Source organism: Colias croceus, chromosome 8 (genome assembly GCF_905220415.1).
Source record: "Colias croceus chromosome 8, ilColCroc2.1".
Taxonomy (NCBI): Eukaryota; Metazoa; Arthropoda; class Insecta; order Lepidoptera; family Pieridae; genus Colias; species Colias croceus.
Genome location: NC_059544.1, coordinates 5,563 through 22,421, shown reverse-complemented (window position 1 = coordinate 22,421; position 16,859 = coordinate 5,563). Strand labels below are relative to the sequence as shown.

At 39.8% G+C, this 16,859-nt stretch overlaps 2 protein-coding genes across 2 annotated transcripts in view; both read left to right on the top strand.

The window, feature by feature from the left end:
* The window catches only part of LOC123694114 (POU domain, class 2, transcription factor 3-like), a 71,722-nt gene extending 70,981 nt beyond the window's left edge, over positions 1-741 (top strand). The window contains exon 9 of the mRNA XM_045639433.1: positions 49-741. Coding sequence (XP_045495389.1) covers positions 49-321 — 273 coding nt within the window. The 3' untranslated portion in view covers positions 322-741. The remainder of the gene's footprint in view (positions 1-48) is intronic.
* A 2,999-nt stretch (positions 742-3,740) lies between these two features.
* LOC123693940 (syntaxin-1A-like) lies at positions 3,741-16,577 on the top strand. The gene is made up of 9 exons (XM_045639209.1): positions 3,741-4,002; positions 4,081-4,380; positions 6,275-6,388; positions 13,631-13,724; positions 13,865-14,116; positions 14,610-14,683; positions 15,009-15,146; positions 15,224-15,334; positions 16,132-16,577. The coding sequence occupies exons 2-9, from the start codon at positions 4,120-4,122 to the stop codon at positions 16,201-16,203; spliced, it is 1,116 nt and encodes a 371-aa protein (XP_045495165.1). The 5' UTR covers positions 3,741-4,002; positions 4,081-4,119; the 3' UTR covers positions 16,204-16,577.
* Positions 16,578-16,859: the final 282 nt, after the last annotated feature.

Here is a 16,859-nt window from a genome sequence, read left to right as displayed (position 1 = left end):
ATAGATTTGGAAACCATTAACTAACTGTTCATTGTACTATTGTTTCAGGAGAAGCGCATAAACCCGCCGGCGGGCGAGGGCGGTGCGGGCGGCGCGTCGTCGCCGAGCGGCGCGCTGCTGCCCGCGCTGCACGGTCTGCCACACGCGCTGCACGCGCACGGCGCGCACGGGCCGCACGGGCCGCACGGCGGGCACGCGCCGCTCGCGCACGCCCCGCACGGGCCGCACGGGCCGCACGGGCCGGCCGCCGCCGCGCACGCCGCCTTCCAGGCCGCCGCGCTGCAGCCGCTGGCGCTGCTGGCGCGGGCGCCGCGCGACTGACGCTCACATATCCTGTAAATACGAGTACGCGACGCTCGACCCGTGCAGTGCGTCGGTGCATTGAACACTACGTGAAGCTGATTAGTTGTAAACTGAAGATTATTTATAAATATTGTACAGAATCTTAAAGTTCATGTTATTTTTTATTTCTATATTGCGTAACGAATTTTATATTGTATAGTGACGTCTGTTATATCTGTGAATGTATCGTCGGTCGGTAGACGTAAGCGTGGTATACGAGCCGCGGCCGGCTAGCGGCGTAGTTAGTATAAGATAGGACATAGTATCGAATTATATTTATGTGAGGGTCTGCCCGACCCCTCCTGTACAGAGCTCATATCACTTAGCGCGAGACGCGAACGTAAGGTGGATGTGTAGAAAACTGTCTATATGTTATAATAAAACATTATAGATTTAAAAGGCTTTTATTTCTCTCTCTCATATTGCGATTTGTATCATTACCTTCACACTATTATTTGAAATTTCAACACCATAATATTGAATCAAATTCTGTATAATTGGGCGTGCTAAAGTTGGCATTCTTATCATCTCGGTCGTAACGGTAGATCTTACATGCTGTGGTGAAGGGCATATTTTACGTTCTCAGATCGACTCGCGACTCGCGTTCATTGGAAAAATATATTTTGATATAGTATTCTCTAAATGTAAATATCATGCCAAGTTACTATAATATCTTACTAAAAAGGTCGGAATTCAATTAATCTTTACAGATAACACAACAATAAGTAATAAGTAGGTACAATGTTAAATTACCTACACAAAATATATTTATTCTATACATATAATATAAATCTTTACATAAAATAAAGTCGTTGCAAAGTTAAAACTGTAGGTACATTGATTTTTTTTTAAATACTTGGAGCGTTAATTATCTACAAACGACATCGAAGCCAAAAATATAGTTTTAAGAATTTTTGTCTATTTATCTGTTTGTCTATATGTATGTCCGGGCTAAACTCAGCAATCTCGCTCGCAAAAGCTTTTAAGTTGAGCTTGTTGTTTGGAAGTTTGGGCCTCATTAAATAAACGGTTGCCGTTACGGGTAGTACACTGCTAGCTTAATTAAAAGTTAGCAGTTTTCTAATTTTTGGTTTACCTATGACATCACGAAATTATGTACTCGTTTCAGGACTAAATTAGCCCTAAATGAGCACTAAATTTAGACCTAAAAAACGAGTGAATCTGCCCGCGGTTGACCATTCCAGCTTTACAGACGCCAAATCATAAATCTCCTTTGCTTCGCCGTATCAGGGTAAATATAATTTTTAAATGAAAATGAGACAAATATATTATGGCGTAATTTTTATTGAAAGTTTTTGTTCGATATTGCTATGGCGATACATATTTATTATTTATATTGGAATGATGATGAAAAAAATATTTATTTGCCAACATGGTTTGTACCATCATCAGTTTGTACTGATATCAATTAGTAATAAGCATCCAAAAATTAAATTACACACAATCAAACAATAAATAAAATTACAAATTCATTGAGATATAATTCAATACTATTAACTACATAATATTATATGTATAATATCTGCGTTACTCAAATTTAGGTATCTAATATAATATAACGTCGCAACGTGGTGCGCGGGAACATCACGCTCACGTAAACATAGCACATTCCATTTTATAGACCATCTTCAAACTTGATATTATATTATTTTGATTGAAATTGATTCTAGAAGATTACTGGGAACTTTAAAAATTCATTTTGTCTTTTTTATTAGTAGGTACGATCCTGATAAGTATGTTAGTGTATTCAACCAACTTAAAAAAGTGTGACTATTTTACAACAATTATTTGAATAATAATCAATTAATGAATTGTATTATTGTATACAATATCGAAGCTTATTAAGAAATGTATAAAATACTTTTTTTATGAATTATTAATTATTATCATACATCATAATATTATGTTACCGGTAATATATTAAACCCTTCTTAGAAAATGTTTGTTATTCCGAGAAACGGTCGGAATGAAATTTCAAATTATAATCGTCACATTACCTATGATATCTTTAAATCTGAACTTTTCCTAAGTAGCAAATGTGGGTGGTTTTTTGGGGTAGCGATTAACCAATATGAGGTCAAAACTAAAATCCAAGATGGCGCCGAGGAAAATTTTAAATGTTTTCGTCATGGGTGTCATTTTCAAAGAGTTGGAGCTACTGTAGCTACTAAGCTGTATACTATATAGGAAGTTAGGAACACAATGTACAGTATGATTCAATAAAATATTAACAATCATTACTTATGGTGAAATAATTGTTTGGTTTCATATAGTACATTTGGAAATATGGAAAAAATATTTCAATTTTCGAGATTGTATTTACTAGTTATTTAAAAAAAATCGTGATATAAAATTAAAAGAAGTTTTTTGCCTCGTGCTACCGAAATTTGGAATCAGCTCCCGCGGGCAGTGTTTCCAATGAGTTACGATTTGGGGACGTTCAAGAAAAGAGCGTAGGTACACCTACCTTAAAGGCTGGCAACACACTCGCCATACCCCTGGTATTGTGGGTGCACCGTGCAAGTGGGCGACGATGATCATAATTACCAACAGATGACTCGTCTGCTCGTTTGCCTGCTCTTCACATAAAAAAAAATATATATTATTCTGCATAATATTCTATACAAATTAAAAACTCCCGAAAAACTTGTGTAATGTGTAGTTACTTCTTTAGTTTTCTATATCAATCAGGTGCGTCTACGCATCACAAATCACAATTTCGATCATAATGAAAAGTAACGAAATCGTCGTGGTCTATGGTAATTGGTAACAGTCACCAGTGAATGACTGAAAGTTTAGTAGGTATAGTGAAAAGGCAAATAACGGTTATTCACCAACTATCTTGGGGAATGTGACCAGTCATGGTGACTGTTCACACTTCTTCAATCGAATACTGTATCAAGCAGACATTCGGTAACGTCATGTACTATATACATGCCAACGGCATCTATCGCAAAAACGAGGAACTTACACTATTATGGAAAACTTTAACATCATCGCGCTCACCAATGAAGAGGGCGCTTGAAACAAACATCACTACATAATATTATAAATTATTAGCACACTAAATCACAGACTATTAAAAGTATACTACGTAATATACAAGTATTACAGTAATATGTATTTCCTTTGTAATACTGGGATATTACATATTATTAGTATAAAACAAAGTCACTTTCGGTGTCTATCCGTCCCTATATCCTACCTAGGTATTTTAAATTTTTATTTTTAAATCTTTAAAACTAGGTACGCAACTTATTTTCAAGCAGTTTAATAGATATTATCTAGTGATTCAAGAGTAAGGTAACTCTATACGTATACGTAATACGTATATTGTATAATACATACCTATGCATAATATTGTAGAGAAAATCAAACATATATGTATATTTTATATGGGCCATATAAATAAATAGGTATTAATTTGTGACTTTATTATCATAATTTTGAATTGCGGAAATTATCGGGATTCTACTAGGTACTATAAATTATAATTCTATATTAAGATAGTGGTGTAAAATTACACTTTTGAATTACAGTAGGAACGGTGTCGGTAATTGCCGACCCTCCAGCTAGATCACTTGCGCTACCATAAAAATAATGTTTAAAAATGTAAAAATGTACATAGCACCATAAAACGTAAGTTCAAAAGAAATATTTATAAATAATTTATTTTTTCGTACTTACCTATCTATGTATTTCATTATTTTATTGCAGACGTATACAATATATAATAATATGTACGTTGATGGATAAATGCAAAACAATGATAAAATGTTTACACTGGCGATCAGTTCGCTCGCCCCAGTTCCGCGGAATGCGATGACAGCACGCACTGCACCGCGCGGCGCCGCGGGGTGCGCCGGGCTATCTGCCGTATCGCGGCGCGCTTATCAGTGCGCGATTAGATACCGGCGCGAGCGCCCGACTCACCTGCCGCCTGCCGCCTGCCGCCTGCTGCCGCCGCACGTGAGCGCCGACATGACCTGCAAGGACCGCTTGCCGGAGCTGCGCCGCGTGAGTACTGCCCGCCCCACGGCCCCAGTGTGCTGACAGCGCCGCAGCTGCTGCATCCACACGGGCCACGAGCGGCCGAATGAGCTAATAGTGTTCAGATGATTGTGCGAGTTACGATTCTAAAAGGTCCGATATTAATTCCGACCGTATTAAACTGATGGAAGTTACCATTAGGCAAATGAATTTTCCGTTTACTTAAACTTTTTAATCTTTACAAGATGCATAGTCATATAACAAGCGTCGCGGTCGTCGTATGTAGCCGTGTGACCTCAGTGTCGCTATAATATGTGATGTGCAAATACCGGTTGTGCGATAACATGACGAATATTACTCGCGCTCGTGTTCCGTCGCTACCTGGATGAGGATGATGCCGCTAATTACTCCTTTCCTCTTTCCCGTATTACCGTATGTGTGTATTTGTGAAGTAGTAGCGACTAGCGAGTGGTCAGTGATTCGAGCACACTTGCGGCCGGGGACCGTGGGCCCGAGGACGCTCGGTCCCTCTGTCAGCACGTTCGGTTTGTCACCATTTATTGAAATTCGCGGGTGTTGTAATTATTCATAGTGCTGAGGTAACGTAAAAAGTATGTTTGTTGGTGTCATTGTACTTTATGTCACTATTATTGCTAGCTAGGTATATTATTGACCGATTTAATTTTATTAATTTGTATTTTTTTATTTTTTATTTATTCAATTAGTTAGACTTTTTCTAGAAGCACTTTTAACTCATCATTACATATTTTTAAAATTTATCACCGATTCGGTAACTTAGATTGACGCATAGGATAAGTTTTATCCCGGAAATACCGCGGGAACGGAAACTATGCCGTGTTTGAAAACACAGGCGGAAAGCTAGTCTTCCATGTATTCCTTAATGCTATAATAGACTCGCTGTCTCTGAACTAATACCTACTTTTACTTAACTCTAACATTACGAGGTACTACTACAAGGTACTTTTACGAGTTTACATTCTGTTGCAAAAGCGTATAGGTAGGTAACTAACCGGCAAAAATATGGCATGTGCATAACAGTGTCTATCTCAACTAGGTATCTCCTATTAATTATTGTGTTATTATTAAATTTTATATTACATACCTACTTAGGTCTTTATATTTTAAAGTAAAAAAATGGAGTCTACCAAATATTTAAAACGAATGTGATAGGTATGGTCTGTTATTTAAACATTTGTTAATAGGTTTATTTATATGGCCCTGGCTAGCGGCTTCTGGTAATATACCTACTAGATTATCTATACTATTAATACATATTATAAAGCTGAAGAGTTTGTTTGTTTGTTTGTTTGAACGCGCTACATATTTTGACTAAGGTGTAGAGTTTGTGAAGTTAAGCCTTGTAGAGTTAGGGCGTGTAGTGTTAGAAGCTTGGCTCTACATGAGATCTGATAACTTTTTGACAGTGCGAGTCATATGGGCTCGTCTTGGCAACATTTTACATGAAAATGTTTTTGGGGTTTTTTAGATATAAATAAAATCTGAAGTATAAAAGCTAATGTAATTAAAACTTAATATGTTCAATAAGTCCGCTATTGACAATATATCCCGAAAATTTTTTTGATCTAGCATAATCCAAACCCAAGTTATGAGGGTTCAAAAAAACGTCGAAGCGCTTCGAGAAAAGGTAGGTAGGTACCTAGTGCCCGTGCGCTTCGCTTGTTCGCTTGTCTCGTCTTGGCGAGGGCACTACCGTGCCCCCAGATACAATTTTATAGTTGAATCTACGCATTTTAAATTAAATTGTATACGTACGTTTTCGCAAAATCATAATCACGTACCACACAAACAAACAATAAATATTTTACAGTTTTAATTAGATTACTGTAAGCTAATAAATAGGAAATAATAACTAACAGCAGATTTGAATTATTCATTTCAGCGCGCGAAGGCGGCGGGCGTGTGCGCGGAGCTTGCGCCCCCCTCCCCCGGCCCCCCCGCCGTTCCCGAGCCCGCCGCTGGCCCGGACCCGCTGCTCGCTGAGATCTTCGCGGAGGTGAATATCTTGCCTGTCTTATGTATCATACAATTTACACCCATAAAGTAGGTACATAATAAAATAACATAATATTTCAGCATATTAATTGTTTAAGAAAGTGAAGTGAGCATTGAACGAGCCGCGAGAGCAATGAGAGTCTATTGTTGACTAAATACGAGATACATTGAGCGGCTTGTATCATTGTATCGCAGTTAATAGATTGATTGACCCAGTGATGCGAGCTCACAATAACATCTTGCGGGATCTTATTCCCCATGTATCTCACACACTGTATATGTTACAGTCAAAACCCTGAACCAGTCAATAACGTTATTGACCGGTAAAATCAGTTAATAAGGATATTGACTAAGGGCGTCGGTTAATATCCTTATTAACTGATTTTATTTGATTAAACCAGTTAATAACGTTATTGACTAAGGGCATCGGTCAATATCCTTATTAACTGATTTTAAGTCGAGACATCTAGTCAATATAGGTTTTAACCGACGGTGCCCAGTCAAAACTCATAAAAAGTTAAGGACGTTAGTGAAATTATACTAGAAAATCATTTAAAAAGGTTCATAAAACTTTTTAAAGTGCAATATTTAAGACTTTTATGTTTTATTAATTATTAATTCCTGGTATTGTTTGTAAACTGCAACCGCGCGAGAATACGTGCCCCAAAATATTTTTGAAGATGGCAATTGTGTTTTAATAACAACTAGGTTTCCACCCGCAGCTTCGCCCGCGCAGTCAAAGAAAAACCGCATAGTTCCCGTTCCCGTGGGATTTCCGGGATTGCGATAGTTTCTGATTTGATGGAGTGACCTGCAGGTTTACTTCGAAGACTGCTACTGGATCTAATAGACGAGTAGAGCTAGGTGTGCCGAGTTTGGGCTCGTTTTGTTAGTTATGTCGAGACCTTACCTCCGGACTTGATGGAATGACCTGCAGGTGTACTTCGAAGACTGCTACTGGAACTATTATACGAGTAGAGCTAGGTGTGCCGAGTTTGGGCTCGTTTTGTTAGTTACGTTGAGACCTTACCTCCGGACTTGATGGAATCACCTGCAGGTGTACTTCGAAGACTGCTACTGGAACTATTATACGAGTAGAGCTAGGTGTGCCGAGTTTGGGCTCGTTTTGTTAGTTACGTTGAGACTTTACCTCCGGACTTGATGGAGTGACCTGCAGGTGTACTTCGAAGACTGCTACTGGAACTATTATACGAGTAGAGCTAGGTGTGCTGAGTTTGGGCTCGTTTTGTTAGTTACGTTGAGACCTTACCTCCGGACTTGATGGAATCACCTGCAGGTGTACTTCGAAGACTGCTACTGGAACTATTATACGAGTAGAGCTAGGTGTGCCGAGTTTGGGCTCGTTTTGTTAGTTACGTTGAGACTTTACCTCCGGACTTGATGGAGTGACCTGCAGGTGTACTTCGAAGACTGCTACTGGAACTATTATACGAGTAGAGCTAGGTGTGCTGAGTTTGGGCTCGTTTTGTTAGTTATATTGAGACCTTACCTCCGGACTTGATGGAGTGACCTGAAGGTGTACTTCGAAGACTGCTACTGGAACTAATAGACGAGTAGAGCTAGGTGTGCCGAGTTTGGGCTTGTTTTGTTAGTTACGTTGAGACCTTACCTCCTGACTTGATGGAGTGACCTGCAGGAGGTAAGGTCTCAACGTTACTTACAAAACAAGCCCAAACTCGGCACACCTAGCTCTACTCGTCTATTAGTTCCAGTAGCAGTCTTCGAAGAACACATGCCGGTCATTCCATCAAGTCCGGAGGTAAGGTCTCAACATAAAGAAAGAAAGAAAAAACATTTATTCCTAGAAAAAGGTACACACACAAGAAGAAAACACAAAATAGAACAAGAAAGAAAGTACGATACATAAAATTAGACATCATGTTCGCTGAGAATTTCGTACTGTGTGTGCACTGCATTTCCAGAAAAGGGTCTTGACTCAGCTTTCTGCCATAGTCGCAGCAAGCTGCGACTACAGCGCTGGTATTATGTCAAGACCGATTGGAGGGTGTGCTTTCGACTTTCCACTGCTAAATAATAATCATAATATAGATAATAAATAGATAAATATAATAAAAATAATATAATAATAATAATATAGATAATAAACAGATAAATAATACAAAATAATAGATAATAAATAAATAAATAAATATGAATTTAAATAATAAGTTGATCAGTTTATTAGTTTATTGGTGCTTAACTAACAAAACGTGCCCAAACTCGGTAAATCTAGCTCTGCTCGTCTGTTAGTTCCAGTAGCAGTCTTCGAAGTACATCTGCAAGTCACTCCATCAAGTCAGGAGGTAAGGTCTCAACGTAACTAGCAAAACAAGCCCAAACTCGGCACACCTAGCTCTACTCGTCTATAAGTTCCAGTAGCAGTCTTCGAAGTACACCTGCAGGTCACTCCATCAAGTCCAGAGGTAAGGTCTCAACATAACTAACAAAACGAGCCCAAACTCGGCACACCTAGCTCTACTCGTATAACAGTTCCAGTAGCAGTCTTCGAAGTACACCTGCAGGTCATTCCATCAAGTCCGGAGGTAAGGTCTCGACATAACTAACAAAACGAGCCCAAACTCGGCACACCTAGCTCTACTCGTATAATAGTTCCAGTAGCAGTCTTCGAAGTACACCTGCAGGTCACTCCATCAAGTCTGGAGGTAAGGTCTCAACACAACTAACAAAACGAGCCCAAGCTCGGCACACCTAGCTCTACTCGTATAATAGTTCCAGTAGCAGTCTTCGTAGTACACCTGCAGGTCACTCCATCAAGTCCGGAGGTAAGGTCTCGACATAACTAACAAAACGAGCCCATACTCGGCATTCCTAGCTCTACTCGTCTATTAGATCCAATAGCAGTCTTCGAAGTAAACCTGCAGGTCACTCCATCAAATCAGAAACTAACGCAATCCCGGAAATCCGGGGAACGGGAATTATGCGGTTTTTCTTTGACTGCGCGGGCGAATCTGCGGGCGGAAACCTAGTTGTTATTAAAACACAATTGCCATCTTCAAAAATATTTTGGGGCACGTATTCTCGCGCGGTTGCAGTTTGCAAACAATACCAGGAATTAATAATTAATAAAACATAAAAGTCTTAAATATTGCACTTTAAAAAGTTTTATGAACCTTTTTAAATGATTTTCTAGTATAATTTCACTAACGTCCTTAACTTTTTATGAGTTTTGACTGGGCACCGTCGGTTAAAACCTATATTGACTAGATGTCTCGACTTAAAATCAGTTAATAAGGATATTGACCGATGCCCTTAGTCAATAACGTTATTAACTGGTTTAATCAGATAAAATCAGTTAATAAGGATATTAACCGACGCCCTTAGTCAATATCCTTATTAACTGATTTTACCGGTCAATAACGTTATTGACTGGTTCAGGGTTTTGACTGTAACATATATAAATAATTATAATAGATACCTAGGTATTATTTGTAAGTCCGGTTATAATTTAAGGTAGGTACCTACCTATTAAATTATGTGGTGATGTTTTTGCATAATGTGCGTAAAAGCTTACAAAACTGAAATGTGATAACGTTATCCCTTTATGACGTTATCGGTCCCAACTCCCAGTAATGAATGATGGAGTAAAATCAATACATTTTCAATTCGCACTTTGTATGGGTGTCGTAGCCATATCGTATCAAATGCGACCGTTTCATGAAATTATCGAGCATTTCATTTTCATGAAGTATGCAAATCTAAGATATAGCCACGACATGGGCATTCCATGTTGCCGAACTAATATTACTTTTACTTAAACTATATTGTGATGAATTAATTACATTATTATGATGTGCAATTCTCCCGCTCGCGCCATCGTGACGATCGCGATGTTGACATTGCTCCTTAATCGCATGATGTCATCGAGCGGCCTTGCGCCATCGCCGCGGCCGTGCGGGCGACAGCTCGGCTCAACTCATAGCTAATGGACGTGAACCATCTGAGGCGACTGCTTGCACGAATCCTGGAATAGAGATTCATTCATGATGAGTTCTTCAGTCGTTCTCTCGACTGTTAATTCTGAGCAGAGAAGGAAGGAAGCTATTGTATGTCTATTCTGTTACATAGAAATATAATTTCATAATAATCATAATTTATTCATTTATTCAAGCAACCAGGACTCATTTTGCTAGCAACAATTAATGACTTAAAAATTATGTATATCAATGAAGCAGACAGTTTGCGGCAGTGTTTACATACCAGCAGTCGAGCCGAACTTGTGATTCTTCCACACACACATTAAAAAAAAAACATCTCCCACCACCACCTCCTAGATCCGTTCGACTCACTGACAAAAGTGTACGTGTTTTTGTTTATACCTAATAGTTCTGTATCAACACAACTCCATTCGAATTCTTTACAAAAATTTAACAGTTCTCCATAGAATAACTCATTTGGATGTGCATTTAAGTCCCCTATTATATTATAATACTAGATTTCCACCCGCGGCTTCGCCCGCGTTTTCAAAGGGAAACCCGAATAGTTCCCGTTCCCGTGGGATTTCCGGGATAAAACCTACCTTATGTGTTAATCCAAGTTACCTTCTATATGTGTGCTAAATTTCATTGTTATCGGTTCAGTAGTATTTGCGTGAAAGAATAACAAACACACACACACACACATCCTTACACACTTTCGCATTTATAATATTAGTAGGATTAAAACTGCTTTTTACATTATCTCTCTGATTAAATTTTTTTAATTTATCTATCAAATTAAATACATACTTAATTAAATAAATAATTATATTACCTTCACAATCGCCTAACAACGGTTAAGAGCAATCTTCCATATCCTCTCCCATCTCACGGAACCGTTGTATCTGAATTATTTCTGAGAAACACGAAATATAAGGTTATGTATTATGCATACCATGTTTAAATATAAATTTATAGTTGAATCGTTTCTATCGCCTTAAATACGTCGTCTTCGTCGTCGTCGTCGTTTCAGCCGTGGGACGTCCACTGCTGGACAAAGGCCTCCCTCAGGGTTTTCCACCACGACCGGTCACCGGCGGCCTGCATCCAGCGGCTCCCTGCCACTCGGACCAGGTCGTCTGTCCATCTTGTGGGTGGTCGTCCCACGTTTCGTCGTCCAGTACGTGGTCTCCATTCGAGAACCTTTCTGCCCCAACGGCCATCGGTTCTGCGGGCTATGTGCCCAGCCCATTGCCACTTCAGCGTGCTAATCCGGCGAGCTATGTCGGTGACACCGGTTCTCCTACGGATCTCCTCATTTCTGATTCGATCTCGTAGGGAAACTCCGAGCATAGCCCTTTCCATAGCACGTTGAGCGACGCTGAGTTTGTGCACAAGGCCCAGGGTTAGAGACCACGTTTCTGTACCGTATGTCATCACCGGCAACACACATTAAATACGTATTTTATCATAATTTATCTATAATATTATTTTTTATTGACTTATCGAAATTTTCCTGACTTATAGAAATTTTCCCCACAAAGAGAAATTTTTTGCGGAAAAGAGAAATTTTTCTCACGTATAGAAATTTTCCTGGCTTATAGAATTTTTCCTGACGTCAAGAAATTTTCCTGGCGTATATATTTTTTCCTGAATTATACTAATTTTCCTGGCGTATAGAAATTTTCCTGGCTTATAGAAATTTTGCTGGCTTATATAAATTTTCCCTACGCATAGAAATTTTTTCCCGACGCATAGAAATTTTCCTGATATATAAAAATTTTCCTGGCTTATAGAGATTTTTCTCACGTATAGAAATTTTCCTTGTTTATAGAAATTTTCCTTGTTAATAGAAATTTTCCTTTCTTATGGAAATTTTCCCGACTTTTGAAAATTTTCCTGACTTATACAAATTTTTCCTGACTTATCGTAATTTTCCCGACTTATGGATTTTTTCTGGCGTATATAAATTTTCCTGTCTTATCGAAATTTTCCTGGCGTATAGAAATTTTCCTGACGTGTAGAAATTATCCTGGCGTATAGAAATTTTCCTGGCTTAAAATCTACGTGTCTCGTCTGCACTACTGTACCAAGACTGAAGATATTGTCGAGTACTTGCATGCGAAGAAAGCGTTTGAGTCTGCGAGTGGAACGGCTGGAGTCTCGCCATAAAGTCAGCTTCAACTCCTTCGTGGTAAGAGTACCGACCGCTAAGCTGAGCGTCTACATGGACGAAGGGTGTTGGCCGCAGGGAGTTGTGTTTCGCCGCTTCCGCGGACGGATACCCGGCCCCCCAGAGTCGCGTCATACGCCGAAGACATAGTGTGTATTAATTTAGTATTTAAGTAGGTAGTTTTAAGTTCATATGGGCCGTAGTTTTTAAGTTATATTAAGACCTTTAACTGTAACTACATTAATTGTTGCCTGAAATAAATAAATAAATAAATAATCATTTTCCTGACTTATACAAATTTTCCTTATCTATATAAATTTTCCTGACATATAGAAATTTTCCTGACTTATAGAAATTTTCCTGACGTATATAAATTTTCCTTATCTATATAAATTTTCCTAGCGTATAGAAATTTTCCTTTCTTATGGAAATTTTCCAGCTTATAGAAATTTTCCCGACTTATAGAAAATTTCCTGACTTATAGAAATTTTTCCTGGTCATGTCACATTAAAACGAATATAAACATACTTTCGCATTTATAATATTACTAGAGGTCCACCCCGGCTTCGCCCGTGGTACTTATTTCGCAATAAAAGGTAGCCTATGTCCTTTCTCGGGTATCAAAATATATCCATACCAAATTTCATGCAAATTGGTTCAGTAGTTTAGGCGTGATTGAGTAACAGACAGACAGTCAGAGTTACTTTCGTATTTATAATATTAGTATGGATAACAATTTTCAATGTTAGAAAATGTTTCAATAATTGCAGTCACCAAGCTAAGGCAAGACCTAAAATCCACTAAATTTTGCGCCGAATCGGTCGGCATGTACACATTGAACACTAAAGAACACCTTTGCTCTAGCACTATTTTCACTGCGCACACGCGTGGGTTATCACCGCACTGCACAATCGACCCATTGTTAAAAACACACTGTTTGGCCATAACAAAGCTAAGCCTTCGTACGGCCTGCCTCGCAACACGCCCGACGCAGTGTCCACAGTAATGAAAGGTCACGCGGTAGCGACGAAATTTCTTGTAACGCAATTATGTCCGCGTAATTTGAATATTGCTTTTGTATAAAGGGTTTATTCGTAAACAAAACACGTTTCAGGTGGAACAGATTCGCACATGGATAGGCGAGGTGGCGGACAACACGCGGCGCGTGCGCCGCCTGCACGCCGACCCCACCTACCACACCAACAAGGGTGAGCGCTCCTCCGGAAGGAATACCGCATCGCTTCAGTCATTCAAATAATTATTATGAGTTTTCTTTTTGGTTTACTTCTATTCAAAACGGAATGTGTGTGTGTGTGTTATGCGAGTGTTGTAAGCAGGAACATTGCAGCACTGCAGGAGCAGGTGGACGCGCTGGTGACGGCGTCGAACGCGGCGGGGCTGAAGCTGAGCGGTGCGCTGCGGCAGCTGGCAGCGCGCTGCGAAGCGGCGGGCGGCGCGGGCGGCGCGCGCGGCCGCATCGCGCGCCTGCAGGCCGCCGCCGCGCGCCGCCACTACGCCGACGCGCTGGCCGACCATCAGCACGCGCTGCAGCTGCTGCGCGACCACCAGATGCGGTTGCTGCAGGACCAGATCCGGCTGAGTGAGTTGCGAGCGCCCCGGTTCGTTAAAATATGTAACACAAACATATTACCTACATATTTTAACGAACCTCACAGAACAGACGGAACGCAAAGAACGGAAGATACGATAGGAGAAAAGAGACGGTTTCTATAGAAGAGCATAATATTTTGATAATAGATAAGGTTCCGGCGTGAGTCAGTACTTTAGATGGCTGATTCGTTGCGACGCGACCGCCTCGTGCATCGGGCGGTCGAGACGGAAGAGCGTCGCCGGTGCCGTGCTAACTAATAGTGCGGAGTCAACGAACGGCAGTTACCCACTAACGGTCATTGAGTGAGGTGTAAAGCGCGCTAATTTGCGCTCCGGTTTGATTAGCCCGCTCGCTGCAAACCGCTATACACAAAACGGCGAAGTAAATAAAAAACGTAACGAGATTTTTCTATGGTCTATTAGGTATCTCTATCAATCAAACTACGTAATATTGTGAACATAATGAAATTTAATTTTTCCAGCGAATCTCAGTATATCAGACGAAGAATGTGAACGGTTGCTCGACTCAAACAACATTGCACTTTTTGTGGATAATGTGAGTATTTCGATATTTATTAGAAATTACCCACAATAATTATTTATAGGAACGATTTATAGAATTTTTAGAGTTTTTGAATTTGAAGTGAAACTATTTCAGGGTCGCGTCATGGCAATAACGTCATGTCATGGAGTAAGGCGACGATTTTGGTATCTTTGAATCTCGCCTAAGAAGTTTCACTCCTGACACGTGTGTTCGGCACACAGGTTCTTTTTTTAAATACATAAGAGAGTATTTTTTATCACGCTTTTATTAGTTTCTTACGATCCCACCGAGTTCCCAAATAATCGAAACGCTAATCGCGGCGTGGGGCAACGTGCAGGTGGAGGCGGAGACGGCGGACGCGCGGCTGGCGCTGCGCGACGCGGAGGCGCGGCGCGAGGAGCTGGCGCGAGTGGAGGCGGCGCTGCGCCACGTGCGCGATCTGTTCCTGCAGCTCGCGCACCTCGTCGCCGCGCAGGTGGGCCGAGGGACCGGTGGGGAGGGGGGGGGGAGTGTAGCGATCGTATTATAATATTTTATGTCATACCCTATCAGCAAGACCAACTGGACAGCGTGGAGTACTTCGCGCTGCAGGCGACGGAACACGTGGAGTGCGGCGGCCAGCAGCTGCTCAAAGGCACAGTCAGCCGTAGAAAAGCTAGAAAGGTAATAATATTATGATCATGGAACTTTAATAACGCCGACGCTGTCAAAATAATGTGTAAAATGTCCACGTCTTAAAGGAGTACGCCGTATTTTATTATTTTAAATTTAAATTCGTTATATTACTTATACTTTTTGCATAATAACGTTTGAAACATTGGCACGTTTGAAACGTTTAAAATGGCAGCGGCCGATTATGAAGCTCCCTCTTTTAATCTCACGCATAAAACAGATTACATCTTCTTTCGAGGCGAGGGCCTTTTATAAAATTAATCATTCCACACTCGTAATGAAATCATTCAAGTTTCGTATACACGGTGACCATCTCCGCTGGCTTCAATCGTATATTTCTAATAGAAGCCAGGCTGTCACACTTAAAGGTTATCCTTCTGGATTCCTAAAGATTCCTTCGGGCATTCCACAAGGATCCTATTTGGGTCCTCTTTATTTACATATTATTTATACAAACGATATAGTATAGGTTCTTGTTTTAAAAATTCACAACATCTACTATGCAGATGACACCTTTTTTACAGCAGTTAAAACAATTGAAGATTGTTTAAAATTGCAATCAGATTTATTCCTTAACGTTGACAAATAATTTCGTTCAACAGAAAAAGTAGGTAATCATTCCTCTTCTTCTTTTATTAATTAAAAGTATTCTCGTCATCTATGCTAACATTATAAAGCTGAAGCGAGTTACTTTGTTGGTTTGAACGCGCTAATCTCAGGAACTACTGGTCCGATTTTCAAAATTCTTTCGGTGTTAGATAGCTTGTAAAAAGCATTTTATTTTTCAGAAAAAAATAGGTCTTATAATCTGCATTACATCGGGCTTCCTCATCGTACTGTTCGTGTTAGTGTACACGTAGCGCGCCGCTACCGGGCCGCGCACGCCGCTGCCGGGCCGCGCACGCCGCTGCCGGGCCGCGCACGCCGCTGCTCTTGTTCTATTGTCAATAAACAAATAAAATATACCCTACATACTGTAATATATTGTCATTTACTTAATACTTAGAATCATAATATTATTAGCTAGCAATAAATAAAAACTAGTCATAGAATACAATAAACTTATTTGGATGTGAACTAAAAATTACTTAAGTAAGTCATTGTATTATTATTAACTTTCTATGTAATGTGGTATGTACGAACCTACCTTATATAAATTTAATTTTAACACTTATAAGTATATAATTGAATTAAAAAAAAAACTCTTATTTAAATAAATATACATTTAAAAACAGCCTCACGTTTCTATTCCAACCTAATTTCATATTAAACAACAAAGTAAATCTAATTATAGTTTAAAATACTAGTTGTCCCGACAGACGACGGGGTCTTACTCTTACCACTACTTCGGGGTGTCAAAAATAAATGTTGACCGATTCTCATTTCCCATATCTGTCATTAGATGGATCTGAGCACTATAAATTGAGTTGATATATATCAAACTCCGGTAAGTCCACTCCCCGCCAAAATTGAGATAACAATGGCGCCAATTTTGAATTGTAAAACTAAACCAGTC